The 23,035-nt window shown below is 60.8% G+C and overlaps 2 protein-coding genes across 5 annotated transcripts; one reads left to right on the top strand and one right to left on the bottom strand.

The window, feature by feature from the left end:
- Positions 1–3,673: 3,673 nt before the first annotated feature.
- Positions 3,674–10,539, bottom strand: LOC141931796 (zinc finger protein 783-like). 4 transcript variants are annotated; one of them, XR_012625668.1, is made up of 7 exons: positions 10,001–10,539; positions 9,308–9,434; positions 8,783–8,869; positions 8,501–8,602; positions 8,175–8,285; positions 4,181–5,817; positions 3,674–4,003 (listed from the first exon to the last, which is right to left on the bottom strand). XR_012625668.1 is itself a non-coding variant. In XM_074844371.1 (6 exons), exons 1-6 carry the CDS (start codon positions 10,379–10,381, stop codon positions 4,898–4,900), a joined length of 1,728 nt encoding a protein of 575 aa, XP_074700472.1. In that variant the 5' UTR covers positions 10,382–10,539; the 3' UTR covers positions 3,674–4,897. The 4 variants fall into 4 exon arrangements, 3 of the variants coding, with proteins under 3 accessions (XP_074700472.1, XP_074700484.1, XP_074700491.1); XM_074844371.1 differs by having other exon boundaries at positions 3,674–5,817; XM_074844383.1 differs by having other exon boundaries at positions 3,674–5,817; positions 8,501–8,599.
- A 255-nt stretch (positions 10,540–10,794) lies between these two features.
- LOC141921005 (uncharacterized) lies at positions 10,795–21,878 on the top strand. Its single transcript, XM_074818797.1, has 11 exons — positions 10,795–11,050; positions 11,576–11,702; positions 12,901–13,014; positions 13,324–13,452; positions 13,542–13,679; positions 14,202–15,112; positions 15,894–16,397; positions 18,029–18,158; positions 18,444–18,545; positions 18,926–19,045; positions 20,342–21,878. The coding sequence occupies exons 1-11, from the start codon at positions 10,949–10,951 to the stop codon at positions 21,400–21,402; spliced, it is 3,438 nt and encodes a 1,145-aa protein (XP_074674898.1). The 5' UTR covers positions 10,795–10,948; the 3' UTR covers positions 21,403–21,878.
- Positions 21,879–23,035: the final 1,157 nt, after the last annotated feature.

Raw genomic sequence — 23,035 nt, 5'->3', positions numbered from 1 at the left:
GGGCCTGCACAGCCCCACTCCGGCTCGGCCGGCTGGCTGAGGAGGAGCTGCCTGGGGAGGTGCCCTCCTTAATGGCCCCACCTGCAGTGGCAGCAGCCCCCAGCTCTCCTGGTCTGCACAAGTATCAGGAAGAGCTCATGTCTCAGGCAGGTTGCGCAAACGAACACAAAGCTGAAGTGGTTGGAAGCCTTTATTTGCTCCTGTGCGCAGGTGGTGTGGTTTGAGCTCAGAGGGGACTGAGCACCACGCAGCGCTCGCGCCCCTCATCCCCCCCCAGTGCTGAGAAGGAGGGAAGCAAAGATCCAGCAACTTGAGGTAAGGACAGAGAGGGATGATCTCATCCTTTAAGGCACAGGCAAAAGACAGACTCATTGGGGGAAGTAAAAAAAAGAACATAAAATTTAATACAGACACTAACAACATCGCATAACAGAGTAGGGCCATGAGAAGCATTACCACATCCTGAAAACACCTTCCCCCACCCCTCCCTTCTTCCTGGGCTCAGCTTTGCTCCCAATTTCTCTACCTCCTCCCTCCAGTGGCACAGGGAACAGGGAATGGGGGGTGTGGTCAGTCCCGCTGTTCTTCCACCTTGGGGAGGTGGGAACTTCTGACATTCCTCCTCTTCTCCAGCGTGGTCCCCTCTCACAGGAGACAGACCTCCACAAACTCTCTCTGGCATGAGTCACTCCCACGGGCGTGTGGGTCACCCCTGTGTATTGCAATCCTCCCAACGCCAAACTATGGTGATGGCATCCTGGCTTGTATAGCACTAGCGTGGCCAGCAGGGACAGGGAAGGGATCTCACCCCTGTGCTCGGCACTGGTGAGGCCGCCCCTCGATGAGTGGGTTCAGTTTTGGGCCCCTCACTCCAAAAAGGCCATTGAATGACTCGAGCGTGTCCAGAGAAGGGCAACGGAGCTGGTGCAGGGTCTGGAGCACAGGTCTGATGGGGAGTGGCTGAGGGAACTGGGGGGGTTGAGTCTGGAGAAGAGGAGGCTGAGGGGAGACCTCATGGCCCTCTACAACTCCCTGAAAGGAGGGTGCAGAGAGGGGGGATGAGTCTCTTGAGCCAAGGACCCAGCGCCAGGCCAAGAGGGAATGGCCTCAAGCTGCGCCAGGGCAGGGTCAGACTGGCTCTTAGGAAGGATTTCTTTGCAGAAGGGGTTGTTGGGCGTTGGAATGGGCTGCCCAGGGCAGGGGGGGAGTCCCCATCCCTGGAGGGGTTGAAGAGTCGGGTTGACCCAGCGCTGAGGGATCTGGTGGAGTTGGGAACGGTCAGGGTGAGGCTCATGGTTGGACTGGAGGAGCTTCAAGGGCTTTTCCAACCCAGATGATTCTGGGATTCTAATTCTGTAAAACTACAACCACGGGGGCTTCTTCCCATGGGGTCCCGGCCTTCTTCAGGCACAGTCACGGCATGGGGCCCCCCACAGACTGCAAATCGCCATCTGCTCCACCACAGACCCCCACGGGTGGCAGGGGGGTGGCCCTTCCCTCTCACCATGGGATACAGAGGAGTCTCTGCTCTGGCACACCTCCCCCCCTTCTCCTTCTTTTTCATCGGTGTTTGTACAGATGTTCTCCTTGCAACTTCTTACCGCTCCCCCAACTCCTCCCACGTTCCTTTTCTTAAAGACATTATCACAGAGACGCAGCTAATTGGCCCGGCCTTGGTGCAAAGGTGGGCCCGACATGGAGCTGGGGGAGCTTCCAGAAGCTTCTCACAGGGGCCACTGCTATATCCCCCTGCCCTGCTACCAAAAACCCCACCACTGACTCAAACCAGGACAACAGGGTACACCCACCTCAGAGGAGTTCACGCCCAGGCCTTCCCTCTATGACTGACAGCCGCTGTGTGACCCACAGGCTACTTGGAATCACCACTTTACCTTATCGTCCTCATCTGGTAAATTTGCTGAACTGTCCGGCCATCAGCTACGCAAGACGGGACCTCTCTTCCCATCAGAGGTGATCAAAACCGCTCTGTCCTGTGGGGGACAAAGAATTCCCACCTCCGCGTGGTAAGACACAGAGATCTTTTGTGGCAAGACACAAAAATCTGAAGTCATAAAGCAGCAATAAACAGAGAGTTGCTCTAACAACATCGAGTACTTGCAAAATGAACAAAAAAAGCTTGAGCTGCTTTTAAGCAAAGTAGTTTGCATTTGCCAGAATGTGAGAATCCAATAAGACGTTGCTGTCCTGAGTGCACCTGGGTCAGTTGTTTTTTTTCCTGTTTTTCTGTGCATGACTTTGCCCTCTTTTGTGCAGAATATCTCAGCCTGCGTAGCTGGATTTGCAGTGCAGGCTGCTGTCCTACTCCAGCCTAACTAATGGAAGATCAGGAAAAAGTTGCACGCTGAGAAACGCTTGATGAAAGCTCAGCGCTTGGTCATGGAAGATGCGGAGACTCCATGACGCATCTCAGGGTGGGTGTAGGAAAACTCGCTTCCTCCCCATCACATCTACGCTCGCCTTCCCCTGTGGCTGCTGTGCTTTCCTGTAAGCATCACTCTGTGCACGGGGAGGATTTCTCTTCTTGGTCTTGGAAAAGCAGCGCACTTCTGTGTCACTTGACATTTCTTCTTGGATTCAGGGTTGAATTTTTGCAGTTTAAGCAGCCTGAATCTCAAAATAGTTCTGAGATTTGTTATAAATATACATATTTGTCTATGAAACACAGGGGAGCTGGGCTAGAATAGGGAAACTATGACTCACTGTGCAAAACGCTGCTTCATCTGTGTTATCAAAGGCAGCATCAAGAAGTGATGAAACACGGAGCACATCAAACGCTTCTGGTGCTCAGACAGCGGCTAGCGTATGAAACTCCCAGTGAAAAACAGGAGAGCGCTGCTGCGACAGCGTAACCCTCCCCAGCTCACGCATCTGGAACGCCCCATCTTTTCGCTCTCCTAACGCCGATTCTTTCACAGTTGCAGCTACGGAGACATCTCTCAGCTGTGAACATCAGATGTCAGGCAGCTGCTTCATTTTCTTTCATGTTTAAAACTAAAATGTCTAATAATAATGAAGTGGTAGGAGGTCAGCACTAGAACATACACGACAATACTGCAACAGGGAGGAGAGATGGCAACATGGCAGAACTTTGACGTTTGTTATTGTCCTTTTTTAAGACACAGAAACAGCCCAGAAAAAGCACCTGTAGTTGTAGAATAATCTGAAGTGATCCTGACTAAGATTCAGGATCCTCTGGCCACCGGGGAATCAGTGACAAGTGCCCCTCCGCTGCTTCATGCCACCTTTGTCCCAGAATACATCCTGCTCTTCCTGGGCTCAGCTGGGCTAAACTGAGAACGACTGCAACGCTGCGGATGCTGAGAACTTTTTGCCGGCAGCAGGATCGATGTGATCTGCCTGCAGGACGAGAATTGTATAGGGAATTTATTTACAGCCTACTTTTAGATACTCTTACCAGTCAGGCCCTGCTTGGACATCAGATACACACAGGGAATACAATTATCCTGCTCAGGTTGCACCGCAATATCGAAAAAAGAAAAAAAAATGAAAACCCACTCCATTCTTTTTTCTCATTCAAGGGAGACTTTTGTCTCTCCATCAGTAAGGTACGATACTACAAACTTACATTTATCAGCAGGTAAAATGATTTAAAAAAAAAAAAAAAGACAAAAAAAAGAGAAGCATTTAGAACTTCACAGCCTTAATCTGTTCAAGTTTAATGTTATTAAAAATCAAGTATCTACTGCTGCAAATTTAATGTATTTTACAGATAGAAACAAGTTCCCTGCCTTGAAGGCTCACAGTCTAAGTAACAAAAGTGTAAAACATAAGAAGTTTAATCGGAGTTGGTAGGAAACCACTGAACTGATTAGTTTACCTGTTTAACTGGAGAAGACCCAAACGGCTTGTCTGGGTACCAAATGCCCCATATTTCTAACTGCCAGACTCCTTCAGCATGTCAAACAGTGGAGAGAACCCAGTCTGTGTTCACTGCTTTATGGTAGCAACTGGTCACCGAACTCTGAGAAGTGACAAAACACGAAACCCTCTGTCCTCATTCTTATTTGGAAAAAAAAAAAAAAAAAAAAGGATTATGTGCACAGAGAGGGGCTGACCGCACACAGACCCACGTCAGGAGCCGTGAAACCAAAGCCCTCAGCAGCACTAGGATGAGGAAAGGTGGCAGACAGTCGCTCACCAGGCAAACACCTGCAGCGGTTGAAGATGCTTCCTGCTGTGCAATCCCAGTCTCCAGCGAAGCGGGTCCCAGCGCACGTCAGAAGAACTCCAAGCAGAACACGGCCCTATCGTTATCATTTACAGCAAACTAAAACTGATTTCAAGCTCTAGCGAAGGGACTGAGCTTGTCTTTTCCAGCTAGCCTCCTGAGCAGAAGCAACTGTAAAAACATCATTTGGCCTGCGCTGAGGCACGGAGAGAGCTGGTTTGACTGGCTGCCCCTCCTGGGCAAAGGGGCATCTGTACAAGCCGTCAGCGAGGCCTCGCTCTCTCCACGTGTTTAGTTGCCAGGAGTCTTTTGCGAACGTGCAACTCAATGTCGCCCACGAAACTGAGAACAGCAGAACGTGGTCAAGAAGAGCAGCCAGGGAAAAGCCAAGTGAAGAGCAGCTTCAAAAAACTCAACCTTGCTTGTTCGAACCAGTTCAAACAACTGACTCCAACGTGGAGAAGCCCAAAACACCTTTATTCTGGAGAGATTTTTGGGCAGGCTATGAGGTACTGTGGCATGCCATCACCACCACAAAGAAAAGGGCAGTGGTACTAAGGTGAATCCTAATTCTGCTTGACTCGGATCTTTGGGATAAATTGTCAGAGAGCCTTTAACGCTGAGCAGCAGAGACTCTCTCCTCTCCTCCGTCCTCTGGGGCTGTAGGGCTGCATGAGCCTGCACGGCCTACAAGCTGTGTAGCGGGGCCTTCCTCACACTCTGCGTGACCACACAGTTCCTCTCGCGCAGGTGGATCTTCTCGTGCTGGAGGAGGTGCTGCTTCTGGGTGAAGCGCTTTGGGCACTCGTTGCATTGGTACGGCCTCTCCCCCGTGTGGATCCTCTGATGCCGGATCAGAGTGGAGGGATGGCTGAAGGTCTTCCCACAGTATGGGCACCACCGGACCCCCGCGCTCCGGCCCGAGTGCATACGCTGGTGGATGATGAGCGTTTTCTTTTGGGAGAAGCACTCCTGACACTTGTTGCACTTGTAAGGCCTCCCCCGCACGTGGTCCCTCTGACCTGGCTGGCAGCTGCCGTTGGCGTTGATGCTTTTCACGCACCTGGGATTGTCGTACACCTTGTCCGTGGCTGCCATGCTGGCGTGGGCTTTTGCATTCTGGTTCTGCTTGAACCGCTCTGTGGCCACGTGGATCCTGTCTTCCACGTGGGTCCTGTCGTCTTCCACGTGGGTCTGCTGGTGCTGCTGACAGAGGAAGCCATCCTTGTCTCCCGCGTGCTCACTGCTGCACTGTGTGCCCTGGCTCTCCTGGTGAGTCGGCAGCATCTTCTTCAGACAGAAGCCCTTCCCACACATAACACACGAGTGAGGCCTCTTGCTGGGACAGTTTTGCCCGTAGACGGTGACAGCGTTGCCTTCGCTCAGACCCTCTTCCCGCGGAGCGGATGGCACCAGCCTGCACACGCTCCGGTTTCCTGGCTGCACAGGAGAGCCGTACTGACCATCAAAGGGCAGCGCCTCGCTGGGACCCTGGAAAAGCAGCTCCTCTGACTGCCTGGATAAAGTTGCGGGGGGCTCTGAGCTTTGGGTGCATTCCTCTGAGTCCAGCTGCTCCAGTTTGAATGTTATCACCTCATCTGCTGGAACTGACAAGAACAACAAAGGGACATTCACCGGGGCGAGACACAAGACGCTTCTGAAATGCCCCTCACTCCTTCGCCCGCCACCCGTGAATCAAACAGTCTCACACAGGGAGCGCGAAGGGCAGCTGTGCTCCCAGAACAGCCAGCTGAAGGACCGAGAGAGAGAGCACAAGTGAAAAGCACAGGAACGCTTCGCTCTCAGCTGGCTGAGCAGCCAGTGTGAGCAGCCAGGAGGGGGTAGAGGGAAGCGCTGCCTTCCAAGACAGCAGAGTTCAGCAGTTTCCAGGATCATCTCCAGCTGAGCAGCAGAGACTCTCTCCTCTCCTACCTCCTCCATGAGCCTGCACAGCCTACATGCTGTGTAGCGGGGCCTTCCTCACACTCTTCTTCTAAGCACTAAGATATCACAGACCTGGCAGCCCTTTGCTTCCCTCACCAGCACATCTGTCCCCCTCCCCACACCAGTGACTCGGTCGGTATTTCCAAGAGAAATACCTTCAGAGAGCACCAGCTCATTGCCTGAGATCCACTCCCAGGACGTGGTGACCCACCGGTGTAGCCCCCTTCTTGAAAGGGGACACATGAACATGGGCTGGTTTTGACTCAAGACATACGTGCTGCTGCTCAGGATACGTATGGAACGAGGAAGTCTCCTCTGGAGTCCTCACCGAGGCAGTACAACTACATTTTCTACGAGGGTTTATTGCTTTTCATCTCTGAGCTAGGTGCCTGGGGTTTTCTATGCATGCTACGCCTGTCTCAAACTTTCTCTCAACTCTCATTCCTACCTGAACATTTAATTTTAGTTGACCTGGATATGAATATGACCCATTGGTGGAAAACCAACTAAAGGTCAAGGATGGAAACTGCCAACACACAACGATTTTTAAAGTTGTCGACAGTGTGAGAGCAAAACCTAAGCAGGGATCAGCCTCCTGTCTGGAGTGTCACTCCCCAGTTTACCAGTGCTGTGCAGCGACTGACAGCGGAGAGGTGACAACATGACACAAGCGGCATGAGAAAGACCATCTAAGGTTTAGTCACAGCAGGGTAAATACCATCAAAAACTGAGCAAGCCCCCTGACGCCTCTGATGTGGCACAAGGAGAAAAAGCAGAGATCAGGACTGAGGGTGAGCAAGTGATTGGTGAGCTGGGGACAGTCTACTAATCAAGTAAATATTGCATTATTATTGGGAATACAGAGCCATCCCTTCCCTAGCCGCTAGGTAGCCACTGAGGCACTGCTCTGGAGCACAGCTCCCTCTTCTGTACTTCTTTGCAGAAGGGGTTGTTGGGCGTTGGAATGGGCTGCCCAGGGCAGGGGGGGAGTCCCCATCCCTGGAGGGGTTGAAGAGTCGGGTTGACCCAGCGCTGAGGGATCTGGTGGAGTTGGGAACGGTCAGGGTGAGGTTCATGGTGGGGCTGGAGGAGCCTCAAGGGCTTTTCCAACCTGGATGGTTCTGTGATTCTGAGGATCAGCCACCAAGCAGAAGATATTCCAGAAGGGCAGCAGATGTGCTCTGGAGGATGCAAGACAAGACCCACAAGGGGGAGTGGAACGTTCTGGGCTGGGTGCCAAGAAGCCCAGGGACTGCCGGGAAGCGCCAAGCTCTGGGGACGGCCTCCCTGCAGCAGGATGGGAGCCGGAGGTGCTATTCCATCTGGGAACTTGCCCAAACCCCTTCTAAGCCGGCTTTGCTTTCAGCCATTGCCGTGCCCTGTGGCAGGAGGATCTACAGCTTGCACATGTATGGTAACAGAGTTTGCTCTGCTTGGTTTACAGCAAACATCTGCTCATTTCACCAAGAGCTGCCTGGATCTCAGGCAGTGAGAAAGAGCGAAGGTTCATTCCTTCAGCTCCCGCTGCGCACCGCTCACCCAGGCACAGACGCGTGGGGCATCCCCCTCTCTGCCGCACCTTCCTCAGGCTGAGGGGCCCTGCTGTGTCCACTCTCTCCCGACACGGAAACCCCCCACCTCGCTGCTCTGCTCTGGGCCGTGTCCCTGGCTGCTGTGCTCCTTTTAAGCGAGCAGACCTTCACTCAGTTACTTTGGCGTAACACCATCTTTGGAGCAGACCTTGAGAATGGGTCTTGCATCATTCCTTGTATTCCGTTTGATTTATTCCAGGGATGCCTATCTCCTCATGTGCAGTGCCTCGTCTACCCGGCGCTTTCATCTTCCTACTAGTAACGCTGCCCATATGCTTTCTGTCCCCTTTCCCAACCTCAGCGTGGCCCTTGCTCTCCCCGCCCCGCCCCGCCTGCCTCTCCTCAGTCCCCACATCCCACAGCGGGAACGTCGGGGACTCCCCGTGCCTCCAGCTGCATAGTGCACTGTGGGACCACTGGGAACTCACCCACACTGAGCTCAGCAAACTCCACATCCTCCGCAGCTCCCTGCTCCTCCGCGCACGGCTCTTCCTCTTGCTTCACGACGCCCGCAAAGCTCGGCTCTGGAACGCCGTACTCTGCTCAGGAAAAGAGGAAACTGCTTTACTGGTTAGCACAGCACGGCTGTCCCCTCGCTGCACCCAGGTTTGCTCCCAGCCACCCTGCTTTCACAGGCAACCTCTGGGAGCTTTTCCTCTGCCCTGCAGAGAAGGGGTTCCCCCCTTTGCCCCCCGTTTCAGGAGTGTCCTCCCTGCCCTTGTGCCCAAGCACGCCCTTTCAGGACGGTGCTCACCAGCTCCAGGTTCAGCCAGCTCGGCGCTTCCCTCCCGGCTTTCCTGCGCTCCTTCTCCGCTGTCCTGGTTGCTCGCATCAAGTCTAAAGAGCAGAGCCTCTGCTAACGAGAAAGATCAAATCCATTACGTTTTTTTTCTAACGCGCTGTTGCTCTACCTGAACCCGCTCCTCTTGAGATCCGAGGAGTTCCCTCGGCAGCAAACCAGGACTATCGTCCTCTGTCTGGAGACAACAACGCGCAAACATTACACCTGAGAATAAAGCTGTAATTCATCTCTTGCCTGCACTTGGTTCTGCTGGAATCTCCCTCGAAACCGCTTCTCCTTTCTGGAGCTGGGACAGGAGATCAGGTTTGGAGATTGCATAATCTGTTGAGGAACAGAGATACGAATGCTTCCGCGCTGCATCAAAATGCCCGCTGTGTCCAGGGGGTCAAACACGCTCAGCTGCGCCCTCCAAACCCGCTCCGTTGGCCACCACACACCGCCCGGCAGCACGGAGAGCCCTCGGCACAGCGCACCGGGAGATGGCGGCTTCTGGGGAAAAACCCCACGAGCCGAGGAAAGCAGCCTGCGGGCTGTGCTGGCACTGGGCACCGCAGGGCGCGGGCCGTGACGCGGGGGTGACTGCGGGCAGCGCCCACACCCAGCTGGTGACGGTGGGACTGGACGGGACGCGCGCTGCCTGCAGCAACGGGCATCGACTTCTCCGCGTTTCTACAAATCTGCTTCCCAGGTGTGGGAAAAAGTCCCCAAAATGGAGCTAGTCTGGAAGCACCGATAAGTGACCGAAGCAGTGATACCTACCCAGAGAGATCAGAGATTCGTTCTTCCCTCTCAGCACGTTTTTGTACAGCTCCTTCTGCCATTCCTCCAGACTCTCCCACTCTTGAGCGGAAAAGTAAGCGGTGTTGCTTTCCAACACCACCGGGGCCTGCAATCACAAAAGCGACACGCTTGGCACCGGGTCCGGAACCTGGAGCCGCTGAGACATCCTTAGGAAACATCCTCTTTCTATTTATTACGGCTGCTGCGTGTCAAGTACCGAAAGGCAAAAAAAAAATCCTGCCTTGGGCATCCCCACGACACAGAGAAAGTAATTTAGAGCTCAGTTTAAGGAACTTTGCTAATTCTTGGAGAACTGCGAATTCCACAATATTCTTATCCCGCCCTGTGCCAAGCCTGAGCCCACGACGCAGGCGGCTGGTGGACCTCAGCGTGGGGAAGGACCTACCGTTTTATCCTGACAAATGCAACAACCTTTTGCAGCGAGGTACGGCTCAATCTAAACACGTACCCTGAGCCATCGCGCCCGGCCTGGCACGGGCAACGGAAGCGACCGCAAGCGAAGCTGCTCCCGCTTAAACCTGACGCTTAAGCCCAACGTTTCAGGCCTCGCGGGAGATGGCTGCCGGGTGAAGGGGAGGACTGTTGGAGCTGCGTGTGGCGCGTGGCGTGTCCCCAGCCCTCCCGCCCAGCCCTTAACGGACCATGTGTTACCTTGGGGACCTCGTCCCCGGGGGGCAGCCGCAGGATCCAGAAGTTCCTGTTCTTCAGCAGGTTCTCCATGTTCTCCAGGCGCCGCTGGAGCTGCCCGTACTCCCGGATGAGGGTGCCCAGCGCCGCCAGCTTGCTCTCCAGCTGGTTCCTGAAATCCACCACCGTTTTCTCGCAGTCGAAGTACTTCTTCTCGGTGGTCACCGTCCGGCGCTCCAGGTTGAGCAGCCGCTCGGCGTGGACGTCCACGCTCCGTTCCACCGCCTGCACGGCCGCCACCACCGTCCACAGCGAGATGTTGGCGTCGCTCGGCCGCGGGGCTCTGGCCGGTGCTGGCGGGGGACCCGCGGGGAAGAAGGAGCGCGCCGGGTGCGGGGTCTCCATTCCCGCTCCTCTCGCACCGCTGCGGAGAGCCGGAGCGCAGGGCCGGGCAGCGCCGAGCGCGCCGCCGGGCCTCCCCCGGTGCCCCCGCCGTCGGGGCTGCTCGCTGCTGGGGGACGGCAGGGCAGCCGGGCCAGGCCGCCGCACGCCGGGCCCGCTCCTTCCCCGCCCGCACAGGGGTTCCGCCGCCCCGGCCCGGCCCCGCTCCCCGCCCCGCGGCCCCGCCTTGCCGCCAGGGGGCGCCCCTCTCGCCGCAGAGCGCCCCCTACCGGCCGGAGGCCCGCCGGGGGCGGCCGCCGCGGGAGTGATTGACAGCTGTCAATCACCGAGAAGCGGCGGGTCTGAGGAGGCAGCCAGCTGGGAGGAAAGGTCCCGCCCAGCTCCCACCCCCCGCCGCGGCGGCGCTTCCCCGCCGGTGGCTCCGGAGGCGCCGTGGGCACGGGGGAGGAGCCCGGCCCGGCGGCCGCCAGGCGGGGGCGCTGTGCGCCGGTGGGGGGCGGCGCTCGGCCCGGCGGCGGGAGGCCGGGGGCTGCCCTCGCCCCGCCCGTGCCCGCGGTGCAGGTGGGGGCCATGGCGGAGCCGCACGCCCGCCTCGGGGCGTTGGAGCGGCGGCTGCAGCGGGTGGAGGCGACGCTGCGGGAGGGGCCCCTCTGGGCGCTGCGGTTCACCGAGGTGCGGAGCCCCGGGGATCGCGGGGGGGAGGGCGGCGTGTTGCTTGTGGAGCCATTGTGGGGCTGAGGGGGGTGTGGGGGCTGGTAGCGAGCCATGGGGCCACTGAGGGGGCGGGGGGGGCTGGGAGTGGGCTGGGGGTCACTTACGGGGCCGTTGTGGGGCTGGGGGGTGTCTTGTGGGGCTGGGGGTGAGGCTGTGGGGCTGGGGGGTGGCTTGTGGGGCTGGGGGTGAGGCTGTGGGGCCACTTAGGGGGTTGTGGAGTGCTTGGGGCTGAGAGGGAGCCTGGGGTCGCTGAGCGGCTGGGGGGGTGGCTGAGGTGGCTTTCAGGAGGCTGTGGGTGGCTCTGGTGGGCTCCTGGGGGTCTGGGCTGGGGGGGGCTTTGTGGAGGGGCTGGGAGCGAGCATGTGGGACTCCTGACGGGGGGGCTTTCGGGGAGCTGCTTTTGGGGGCTGTTGAAGAGCTGGGGGGGCTGGGAGCGGTCGGGGGGGAGCTGCCCCTCCTACAGCCCAGCCCCTGTGCTCCAAGGCGCCGGTGACTTTCGAGGACGTGGCGATTCACTTCAGCAGGGAGGAGTGGGCCAGCCTGGACGACGGGCAGAAGGAGCTCTACAGGACCGTGATGGAGGGCAACTACGAGATGCTGGTGTCCCTGTGTAGGCTCTGTTTGCGCTGGTTTGGCAGCTGCGGCGCTGGCTGGGGAGCTCTCTCGGGGTTACTTTTCTGCCTCTTGGCGTTTCACTGGGAGCTCCAGCTCCCAAATGATCCCAGTTCCCCATCCCCTCTGGCAGTGGTTGGAGGTTGGCAGGTACACGCTTAGTGTCTTCTCCTCGCGGCGTACAGGTGCGCCGAGCTCCCTGGGTTGTCATTACAGAAATTCCCTCTTTTCGTCACAGAAATTCCCACGTCCACGTCTGTCTAGATCCTCATGTGGTTTCTCGTCAGCGTGGCGGATGTGCTGTCCGTTTGTCCTGGCGTGGGGAGCGGGGCTGGTCATGCTCCCTCGGTGCAGGGTGGGAGCTAGGCAGGGGAGAAGATCTCATGGGCTGCCTTTGGGGGTGCTTCGGGCTGGGTTTTCCAAAGCGTGGCCCTCGCAGCTGGAAATGAGCTTTCCAGAAAGGCTGGTTGGGCTTGATCTTAAAGGCCCTTTCCATCTTAAATGATTCTCCTTGCCTAGCCCAGCCAGGGTCTTGTGCTCATAATTAATTCTTTCCAGCACTCAGGTGATGGACATCCCAGCCGGGGCTGCCCCCTCTTGCCCGAGGAGCCAGAGCAATAGTGCTGGGGTGCGGGGCGAGCGTAGTCCCAGAGCAGGGCAGAGGAATCCTGCCTTGCCCCAGCACTGCCTCTTGTCGCGGGGGGGCGAGTCGGCCGTTCCTCCTCGCTGCGCGCTCGCGCTGGCTGAGCTCCTGGCTGATGAGGAGCAGCGGTACCGAGACGGGGTGGCCTGGAGCAGATACAGGCAGCGAGGCAGGCCAGGAGGGTCAGTCGAGAGCCCTGCTCTTTCTTCCTGCGCTTCAGGGTATCTTCCTATCTGCAAGCTGAATTTCTGGGACAACGGGGGTGTTTGTAGAGCAGGGATTTGCCACCCCCCCCATGGAGCAGGGATGGATTTTCTTGTGCTTGTTGCTGGGAGGGGTTGTCAGACATGCCAGAAGGTGCTTTTCAGATTCCCCCCTACACGTGCTGCCTGCTGGTCCCTGTCCGTGTCCGTAACTCCCGGTGTGCCGGTACTGATGCTGCCCTGGTTGAAGTTTTTCCAGGCTGGGACCGGCTCTGGTTGGACAGTCTGTGGGTGCACCCGCAAAGACGCTGCCGCATCTTGCTTCTGATGTCTGTCTTGCCCTCGAACAGATTGTGCCCTCTCCACACCTGAACTCTTATCTCGGATGGAAAGAGGAGAAGAGCTGGACATGCTGGACGAGTCAGACCTGGAGGGAGCAGACATGTCGCCGGCACCAGCCGTAGGTCTGTGACACTGGGTTTCTTCTGTGCCAGGATCCTGGCTCCCGGCCTCTTCCCGGGATGATTGCGGTCCCTGCCCTCAGCCCCGGGGACTGAGGTGTCTCCTGCGATGGCTGGGGACAGTTTGTGCCGGGAGAGGACACGGGGAATGTGGTGGGACACAGCGGTAGCATGGACACCCTCCCCTGACCCAGCAGCTGCTGTCTGCTGCAGAGATCTGATGCCCTGTGGGCCTGAGAGGGGGGGACCCCCACCCCTGCGCTCGCTGCTCTGAGCTCCCAGCTCAGCCAGTAAAGCCGTTCTCCTCCCCAGAGCCGGACCTCCTGAGCTGCACAAGCGATGATGGTGCGCTGGAGATGGAGACAAAGGACTCCTGCGAGGGGAACTGTAGGGAGCCGGAGGACGGCCGGAGCCTGGTGGCAGCAGCGAGCTGCAGTGCATGTGAGTGGCTGGCGAAGCCGGCTGATGCGCGGGATCCCGGGCCTGGCTGCGCTCACGCCGCCTCATCATCACCCCTCTCGCCTTCGCAGCAGCGCACGTCCCTCCGGAAGCCACTGCTGTCCCAGCAGATCTCAGCCAGCCGATCCCGTCCCCTTCCTGCCCTCTCTCCGCGTGCTGTCGGGAAACAGTGAATCTGGACCGGTCTCCGCTGCCTCCCGCTGCGGCAGGTACTGGGACAGAGCCCTTCAGCCCTCCGTGACGGGGCCGGCGGCCTCGAGGAGCCACTGGCGCGCTCGGAGAGCAGCAGGAGGTTTGCACAGGGCTCTCTCTGGGCTTGGGGCTTTCCAGACAGGATTTTACACGAATCAGGCCAAGAAAGGATTCTGGCAGTAAATCCTGTTGCCGGCCTTGAAACCGTAAAGGACGAGGCCCAGCGTGGTGCGAACCAGCCGCCCAGTCGATTCACTTCGAAGGACGGGCCCTGATGTTTCTGTTAGACTCCCCCCATCCTACCTAGGTGACGTTGGTCATCTCACACCACCCTTGGGGTGTCTGCAGGGATGAGGGGGAGCTGTGCCCAGCGTTTAGGCAGTCTGGGGGCTGGGAGACGAGAGTGGGGCTGAGATTTGTGCTGCCTGCTGGCTGGGGAGGGTGTGGGAGGTGAGGCGGGGGTGGGAGGGAGGGCTGTTTATGCCTTGTCCTCAAAACCACGTAGAAAGAGTGATGTTTGGGTTGTGAAAAATTTCCAGCAGATGCAGAGGTGGGGATCCCAACAGAGGTGCCGCAGGAGGAGGTCGCTGCGGAGGAGCCGGCCGTGCCTGAAATGCCCTCGAAGGGTCTGGAAGAGGAGGACGTGAAGGATTCGGGGGATGATGGCCAAGGTCTGGCCGCAGACGTCCCCGAAGAACCGGCGAAGGAGCCGATGCCTGACGTCTGCAGAGCGGCGGCGCAGGCAGAGCCCAGCTGCCCGGCGGCCGCCCCAGCAGAGCTGGTGGAAGGCTCCTGCGTGGGCCGGACTGCGGCCTGCCAGCGCAACTCCACCCGGGAGAAATTCTACTCCTGCCCCGTGTGCAGGAAAAACTTTCTGCTGAAGATCAACCTCGTCATTCACCAGCGGAGCCACAGCAACTGGGAGCCCTACATCTGCCCACACTGCGACCGGAGCTTCATGTCCAAGAAGAAGATCCGCTGCCACCTCCGGGCCTGGGCGGCCAAGGGGTTTTGCCAGCCCCTGGGGGCGGAGGAATGCTCCAGCCAGGCCCCGTGCGCCGCCTCCCAGCCCCAGTCGCCGCACAGGGCCTGCAGCATGGTGTGGGGGAAGCCCAGCCCCAGCAGATGCCCGCTGTCGCCTGGGAAAATGACATACACGTGCAACGAATGCATGGAGAACTTCTCCAGCCAGAGCTTTCTGATCGTGCACCAGCGGCAACACACTAACCACGACCTCATCCTCTGCCCCTGCTGCAACAGGAGCTTCGCGTGGTCCTCGGACTTTGTCCGGCACCACCGGACCCACGCGGGCGAGCGGCCCTACCAGTGCGGCGTGTGCCAGAAGACTTTCAAGCGGCACTACCACCTGGTCGTGCACCAGAAGATCCACGTGCGGCGGGAGGAGCCGTACCCCTGCGCAGGCAGCCAGCTGCCCGTACCCGCGGCGCCTGTTTAAGCTGCGGCGGGAAGCCGGGAGGGGTCGGAGGCTGCTCTCCCATTTTTAATTTTTTTCCCCTCTCTCCCTCGTTGACCGCGGGACGCGCGCGGGTCGGGTGGAGGCTGGAGGTGGGCAGCGTCGCCCCGATCCTCCTGCCTGGACATGGGGTGCCCAGCCCCGGCCCTGCAGACCCTACGTGGGGGGGGTCGCTCCGTGTTCCTCAGCCCCGGGGGGGGGGTGGCCGGGGCGTGTGGGACCCCGTGAGCGGGACTGGGTGGTGGTGACGGTGGTGGTGGGCTCGTCCCTTTTCTGGAGGCGCCAATAGATGCTGTAAAAATGAGGGTGATGGATGCGGCTTCCTTCGGTGGGGGGGAGGGGGGGGCGGGGGGGGGCCTGGCTGCCCGGCCCTGGGGGGGGCTGGGGCCGGGCGGGGGGTACCGGTGGGGACCTCCCGGGGCGCGTGGTGAGGGAACACTGGAAATACCGAGCAGGAGGCGTGGGGAGGGGGGTTGGGATGGAGATGGCGGGGCTGGGGTGGGGGAGGGGGAGGGGGAGGGATGGGGGGAGGGGAGGCTGGGGCGGGGGGGCGGGCGCGGGGCGGTGCCGCGGGCGGGCCGGCGGGGGGCGCTGTGGCGCGACGGAGCGGCAGCGCGGGCGGCCATGGCCCGCTGGGGCCCCGCGCAGGTACGGGGCGGGGGGGCAGCGGGAGGCGGCGGCGGCGGCGCCCTCAACCCCCCCCCCGCCTCCGCCGCCGCGGGCACCGCGCGCAGGAACCGGCGAGTCTCGGCGTCAGCCCGCGGCGCCGCGCGGGGGAGCGGCCGGGCCGGGGGGGCGGGAGGGGCCGGGCCCGCCGGTACCGCGGCCTCACACAACATCCCCCCCCCGCCCCGGGCAGCCCCTCATCGCCTCCCTCCTCCCGCAGCAGGAGCCCGAGTGGGGGCCCGAGGCCTGGCAGCCGCTGCCGCCGCAGCCCCGCGGCCCCGAGGGGGAGAAGCCGCCGGCGGTGCCCGAGATCTCGCTGTGGACGGTGGTGGCGGCGGTGCAGGCGGTGGAGAGGAAGGTGGAGTCGCAGGCCCTGAGGCTGCTGAGCCTGGAGGGGAGAGCCGAGACGACCGAGAGGAAGGTGTCGGGGCTGGAGAAGGCCGTGCTGGACTTCGGCAGCCGCCTGGAGCGCAAGTGGGCGGCCCTGGCCGCGCTGCTGCGGGACAACGCGCGGCGCCTGGAGCACGTCGAGCGGCAGCTCCAGCACCGCGGCCGCGGGGCCCCCGGGCCCGGCCCCGGCGGGGACGAGCCCCAGGTAACAGGGGCGAGCCCCGGGAACGGGGACGAGCCCGAGGGGACAGGGATGAGCTCCAGCTAATGGGGACGTGCCCCAGGTGACAGGGACGAGCCTCCGGTAACGGGGATGTGCCCGAGGTGACAGGGACGAGCCCCAGCTAATGGGGACGTGCCCAAGGTGACAGGGACGAGCCTTGGGTAACAGGAACATGCCCGAGATGACAGGGACAAGCTTCAGCTAATGGGGACATGCCCCAGGTGACAGGGACGAGCCTCGGGTAACGGGGATGTGCCTGAGGTGACAGGTATGAGCCTCGGGTAATAGGGACATGCCCGAGGTGACAGGGACGAGCCCCAGCTGATGGGGATGTGCCCAAGGTGACAGGGACGAGCCCCGGGGAATGGGAACATGCCCGAGGTGACAGGGATGAGCCCCAGCTAATGGGGACGTGCCCCAGGTGACAGGGACAAGCCCCAGCTAACAGGGATGTGCCCAAGGTAACAGGGATGTGCCCGAGGTGACAGGGATGAGCCCCAACTAACGGGGACATGCCCAAGGTGACAGGGACAAGCCCCAGCTAATGGGGACATGCCCAAGATGACAAGGATGAGCCCCAGCTAACAGCAGTGTGCCTGAGGTGACAGGGATGAGCCTGAGGTGACAGGGACAAGTCCCAGCTAATGGGGATGTGTCCAAGGTGACGGGGACAAGCCCCTGGTAAGGAAGATGAGCCCCAGCTGATGGGGACGTGCCCAAGTTGACGAACAGGGACAAGCCCCAGCTAATGGGGACATGACCCAGCAATGAGGATGTGCCCAGGGTAACAAGGACAAGACCCTGCTAACAGGGACGAGCCCCAGCTAACAAGGATGTGGCCAAGATGACAGGAATAAACCCCAACTAATGGGGACGTGATGAACAGGGACAGTCCCCAGCTAAGGAGGACATGCCCGTGGTGATGAACAGATACAAGTCCCAGCTAACAGGGAGGTGCCCGAGGTGACAGGGACGAGCCCCAGCTAATGGGGATGTCCCCAAGGTAACAAGGATGAGCCCAAGGTAATGGGGACAAGCACCAACTGATAGGGACATGCCCAAGGTGACAAATGGGGACAAGCCCCAGCTAACGGGAATGTGCCCAAGGCAACGGGGTGCGGCCGGTGAGATGTGAGACTGGCTCGTGGGGAGCTGCGCAGAGCAGTAGGGACGCGGCTTCCACCTCAAGAGCCAGCACGCCAGGGCAGCAGTCAGAGCTTTCCTGCTCTTCCCTGTCCCCGGTGAAACGCGGGAGCAGAACACAACTCCCGCGAGCATTTTCAGCCTTGTTGGGTCCTACCGGTCACCTCAGCAGTGGGACAGTGCCGTCCCACTCGTCCTGCTCCCCGTGTGAGGGGGTCACTGCTCACCTGGCTGCTTCAGGCCGCTGGTGTGGATCAAGGGAAGGAGAGGTGCTTGTGAACCTGGTTGTGGGCGGGGGGGAGCGAGGGAGCCTCGCTGGGCCGTCTCGAAGTTGTTCCCTGGGTTCAGGCCGTGACGCGGCTCCTTTCCTTGGGGGCTCTGGGCCCGCGCTGCCTTGCCCTGCAGTCTGCTTTCCCCGCGGCAGCGGTGGGGCTGGGGAAGCGCCAAGGCGGTGGCTCCTCTGCTTTCAGGTGCCGGCGGCGTGCGAGGATGACGCGGCCAGTTTGCCGGAGCAGGAGTGGGGGAGCTTGGAGAGCCGGCAGAAGGAGCTCTACAGGATCGCCATGAAGGGCAGTTACGAGGCTGTGGTGGTTTCTCTCGGTGAGGCTCAGTCTCTACCCGTGTGTCAGACACATTATTATCCCCTGGGCCGGATCCAGCGTACGGCCGCTCGCGCGCTGCTGCGGTGGCTGGGCGTTTGGAGGAGAACGGGTAGCGAGAGGTGACGCCTTTACACGTTTAAATTGTGGGTGACAACTGTGCTTCGCTCACGCCCTGCGGGTCCGAAGAACACCTTGTCTCACCGCCACAGCAGTGCTGGCAGCGGGGGCACTCAGGCCATCTGTCAGCCCTGACGGGCCCTGCTGGGCTTTGCCCCGTGAGCAGGAGCACTGCAGGAGGAGCGGGCGTCCGCTGGAGCCCCGGAGCTCAGCCCGGTGCCTGCGGGAGCAGAGGAAAGGCCTCCTCACGCCGTCAGGACAGGACGAGGTGGGGATTTCAGGTGACGTGCTCATGCTGTGTCCTGCAACCTGCACTCCCACACTGATTTTTGCCAGGACGTGGGTTGTGCGTGTATCACCCTGGAGGGATTTGCTGCAGACAGTCCTAAATTTTAGCGCTAATTATTTTGGGCTGAAATTTTAAAGGCTGAGTGCCTGGCAGTCACTTCATCTTGGGGTAACAAATAATTTGGCTGACACCAGCCTGCTTGCTGGGATGGTCCTGGGAAACCTGAGCTGCTGCTATGGGAGCCCAGGACCCCTCCGGACACCCCACAGCTCCCGCTGTGCGAGAGCAGCCTTTTATCGAGGGGACACGTGCTGGTCCCCAAGCGTCAGCAGTTCGTACCACTGCTTCCTCCTCCCCAGGGCCCGGGGACACCAGCTCCAAACCCACTCTGCTGCCGCCCCCGGAGGACGGGGAGGATTCGGGTGTGAGGAGCCACGGGCTGCCGGAGAAGGGAGCGGTGTTGGGACACCTCAGTGGCGGTGAGTCAGAGCGGCCGCTTGGCAGCGAAGGCTGAGGACGAGCACTAACGACACGCCTGGGCTGGGCAGGGGCTGTGTTGGGCACGCTGCCCACATGCCGCTGCCCACAAAGCGAGGGGGCTTGGAGCCTGCCCCTGCCGCTCCCGCTAGAGACAGGGCTGGCCGAGCCCATCGCGTCCCTGCAGGGAGCGTCTCCAGCCTTGCAGGGGGTCAGAAGCTGTCGGGAATTTAAGCTGTGTGATTGGGGCCTCCTTACAACTTTTAAGACCAAATCTTTCTAGCCTGGAAGAGCTCCCTGGAACAAAAAGAGCAAGGCTTAGTGCGAGGGTGGCTCTGCAGCTGTGTGCCTGCAGACACGCTCCCTCCTGCTCCTGGAAGGTTTTGCTTTGTATCAGCACTAGCGTGGCCAGCAGGGACAGGGAAGGGATCTCACCCCTGTGCTCGGCACTGGTGAGGCCGCCCCTCGATGAGTGGGTTCAGTTTTGGGCCCCTCACTCCAAAAAGGCCATTGAATGACTCGAGCGTGTCCAGAGAAGGGCAATGGAGCTGGTGCAGGGTCTGGAGCACAGGTCTGATGGGGAGCGGCTGAGGGAACTGGGGGGGTTTAGTGTGGAGAAGAGGAGGCTGAGGGGAGACCTCATGGCCCTCTCCAACTCCCTGAAAGGAGGGTGCAGAGAGGGGGGATGAGTCTCTTGAGCCAAGGAACCAGCGCCAGGCCAAGAGGGAATGGCCTCAAGCTGCGCCAGGGCAGGGTCAGACTGGCTCTTAGGAAGTATTTCTTTCCAGAAGGGGTTGTTGGGCGTTGGAATGGGCTGCCCAGGGCAGGGGGGGAGTCCCCATCCCTGGAGGGGTTGAAGAGTCGGGTTGACCCAGCGCTGAGGGATCTGGTGGAGTTGGGAACGGTCAGGGTGAGGTTCATGGTTGGACTGGAGGAGCTTCAAGGGCTTTTCCGGCCCAGATGATTCTGTGATCCTTTTCCCCAGATTCACCCACCTAAACTCAGCCATTCCTGACAAAGTTCCTTCCAGGACAGAGGACTCTGCAGCCTCAGCTTTGGCTTCACCTTTCCCCTGTTTTGTTTTTTTATCAGTACCGTCAGTCTGTCAGATGTGTCCTCCACCTCATGTGTCCTTCTCCCGCACTGTTCTCTGTAAAAACCTTCCTGCTCCCTTTCTAATGGCACATTTTCTGGTTCGTCTCCCCACCGTGCTGCAGGGGAATTCAGCTCCTGCTCCTGCGCTGGGGCTGCGGGCCTGGGGGAGCGTCCCTTGCCGGGAATGAATCTCTGTCTCTCAGCAGGTGAGAAGATTGTGATCAAGACAGAAGAGCAGCAGCCCCCGGAGGAAGGATCTGAAATCCTGGCTCTGCCGCAGGTGCCTGCAGTGAGGCTGGAAGAGGAGGTTCCCCTGAGCCAGGAGCAGGCGGTGCCCTGGGAGAGCCACGCTGGCTTGGGCGAGCAGAAGGCAGCAGGAGAGGCCTTAGGGGACTTCTGCAAACACGGGACCGCCCAGCCCGAATTTAAGCCCGTGGTGGTGCCGGTGGAAGCTCACCCTGCCCCGGGCTTGCCTTTCCCAACAGAGCATGTGCTCGGCGTGGGGACTGACCAGCCCTTCGCCCTGCCCCAGGGAATGCCGCTGGGAGAAGACACCGCTGCCGAGACGGCCTCGTCGCAGCCCGGCACAGAGGAGCACCGTCCCTGCGCCGTGGGGGAAGAGCCCCGCGCGCTCCCGCTGGGCTGGAAGAGCGTCCGGCTGAAGCGCAACCTCCTGGCGCGGCAGCAGAGCCAGGCGAGGAAGAGCAACGGCTCCTTCATCTGCACGGCCTGCGGGAAGAGCCTGGCCCACCACGCCGCGCTGCTGCGGCACCAGCGCCTGCACACGGGCGAGCGGCCCTTCCAGTGCCCCGCCTGCGGGAAGAGCTTCAACGAGAAGTCCAACCTCAACAAACACTACCGCATCCACACTGGGGAGCGTCCCTACCGCTGCCCGGCCTGCGGCAAGGGCTTCATCCAGAAGCACCACCTCCAGAAACACCAGCGCATCCACGGGGTGCAGCTGCGGGGCGGGTGGACGGGCCGGCCCGCGCGGGCCAGCGCCGCCGGCGAGCGGCTCTACCGCTGCATCGAGTGCGCCGAGAGCTTCCCCCAGAAAGCCTCGCTGGAGGAGCACCAGCGCCGGCACACCCAGCAGCGGCCCTTCCAGTGCAATGGCTGCAGCAAGAGTTTCCGGCACCGGCAATCTCTGAACCACCACCAGAAGGTCCACACCGTGGCCAGCTCTCCTGCTGTCGGCTTGCCGAACCGCGACCGGGAGCTGGAGACCAGCTCCTGCAAGGCTTTGACCCAGGATAATCGGTAGCGCGAGGGCTGGAGAAGGGAAGGGGCGGCGTTTCTCCAGGCAGAGGTGCAGTGGCCTGCGAGGACGGCACACGCCGTGTCGCCACGGGGCTGTCCGCAACGCCGCGGGGCTCGTGGCACCGCCGCTGGGCTCTCTGCGCTGCCGTGCGGCTCTGCACGGCTGGGGTCTCCAGGAGGAGGAGGAGGAGGATGGAGGCAGGCTGATGTGCTGCGCGGGCGGGTGAGGAGACTGGCCCAAGAGGCAGCGGAGGAGGTTTGGCGGCCGGAGCCGAGCCGGGTTGTGCCGCTGCCCCGTGGAAGGGGGATTGGGCCGAGGCAGAGCTGTGTCGGGTACGCGGAGCGGTCGAACTCAGGGTTATTTAAACACAACCAGTGTGGAGGTGGCGTGGGGGCGGTCGGTGGCCCGGGGAGGGGCTGTTGTGGCCGGGCAGCAGCCGGGGTTGTCAGACGAGCCGGGAAGAGACTCGGATAAAACACCGGGCTGACGTGGTCTCTTGTTGCGCTCTGGGGTGTCGGCGAGGGGCAGGGTGGGGGGGCTGGGCTCTGCACCGCCTCCACCGGGCGAAGGGAGCTTGGGAGCGCGGGCCCAAAAGTTACAATTTAGGCGTCTCCCGTGGGTGCAGTCCGACATGCAGCTCCCGCTCGGCACGCCACAGGCAGCTGCCCCACGTCCCTGCCGTCACCCGCTGGGGTCACCCGCTGCTTCCCGTTCCCTGGTGGCATCAGATGCCCTGGGGACGAGTCCTCGTAATTAATGCAAACCGGGAGCCTGAGTGTTGGTGAGTCTCAGCCTCGAGGAGGACGTGGAGCCTCCCCACAGGAAGGTGGAGCTGCCCATCACAGCCCCACTCTGCAGGACCCGGGCCCCATGGGACTCCCTGGCAGCGCTGAGGGCGCGTTAGCAGGACAGTGATACCCCCCTCCTGCCTGCAGCCCTGCCCAAGGTGGTCAGGGCCACTCCATCGCCCGCCCTTCCCCAGTCCCCTTGGCCACTCATCCTCCCGCTGGTGCGCTCGCATCCCCTCGCTTTTGGTGATGACATCCCTGGGGTGCGTGGGTGACACCCAGGGTGATATGAGGTGCGTGACAACACCCCGGGGACGCCCCTGCCTCCAGCTCCACCCTCACATGGAGGCCATATCCACTGAGGGCACCCCCCCAGCTTCGGCAGCCATGTCAAGTGCTGGCAGTGCAGCCTCGGGGGTGGTGGGAGTTGGGGGGGGCCCTGGGCTGCCCTGGGCACAGCACTGTGGCTGCTGGGGGCGGGGGGATCCTGCCCCTCTGTCCAGCCCTGGGGCACACACCAAGGGACTGGGCTGTACTGGGTGGGGGTGTCCAGCAAGGCCCCGGATGGTGGCAAAGGGCCAGAGTGTTTCCCCACATGGTCCTGTGTGGCCACAGAGGTGTCTCAGGGGCTCCTCAGAGGGCCAGGAGGGAGCACAGAGGTCGGGCCCAGGCTCTCCTGGAGGCTACAGGGCTTCGTGGTCTGGTTGCCCCAGGCACAGCCCCACTCCGGGGGAGCCCTGCTGCCCTCCCAGCCCAGGCGCAATGGTGGGTGACAGCGCCACGTTCACCCTTGGGACATTCCCCAGGGTCTTGGCTGGCCACCGCAGGCAGAACAGGGTGATGGTGCT

The sequence above is a fragment of the Strix aluco genome, chromosome 1, assembly GCF_031877795.1.
Source record: "Strix aluco isolate bStrAlu1 chromosome 1, bStrAlu1.hap1, whole genome shotgun sequence".
NCBI classification, from domain to species: Eukaryota; Metazoa; Chordata; class Aves; order Strigiformes; family Strigidae; genus Strix; species Strix aluco.
This window is presented reverse-complemented; position numbering and strand designations above follow the sequence as displayed.

Excerpts from the sequence above, each read along its gene's own strand:
- LOC141931796 (XM_074844371.1), bottom strand. The coding sequence starts at position 10,381 with ATGGAGACCCCGCACCCGGCGCGCTCCTTCTTCCCCGCGGGTCCCCCG. Across the intron at positions 8,286-8,500 it reads GCTGGCTGAACCTGGAGCTG|AGTACGGCGTTCCAGAGCCG; the intron begins GTGAGCACCGTC and ends TTTCCTGAGCAG. Across the intron at positions 5,818-8,174 it reads GTTTGCTGAGCTCAGTGTGG|TTCCAGCAGATGAGGTGATA; the intron begins GTGAGTTCCCAG and ends TGTTCTTGTCAG.
- LOC141921005 (XM_074818797.1), top strand. The coding sequence starts at position 10,949 with ATGGCGGAGCCGCACGCCCGCCTCGGGGCGTTGGAGCGGCGGCTGCAG. Across the intron at positions 13,015-13,323 it reads GTCGCCGGCACCAGCCGTAG|AGCCGGACCTCCTGAGCTGC; the intron begins GTCTGTGACACT and ends TCTCCTCCCCAG. Across the intron at positions 13,453-13,541 it reads AGCAGCGAGCTGCAGTGCAT|CAGCGCACGTCCCTCCGGAA; the intron begins GTGAGTGGCTGG and ends TCGCCTTCGCAG.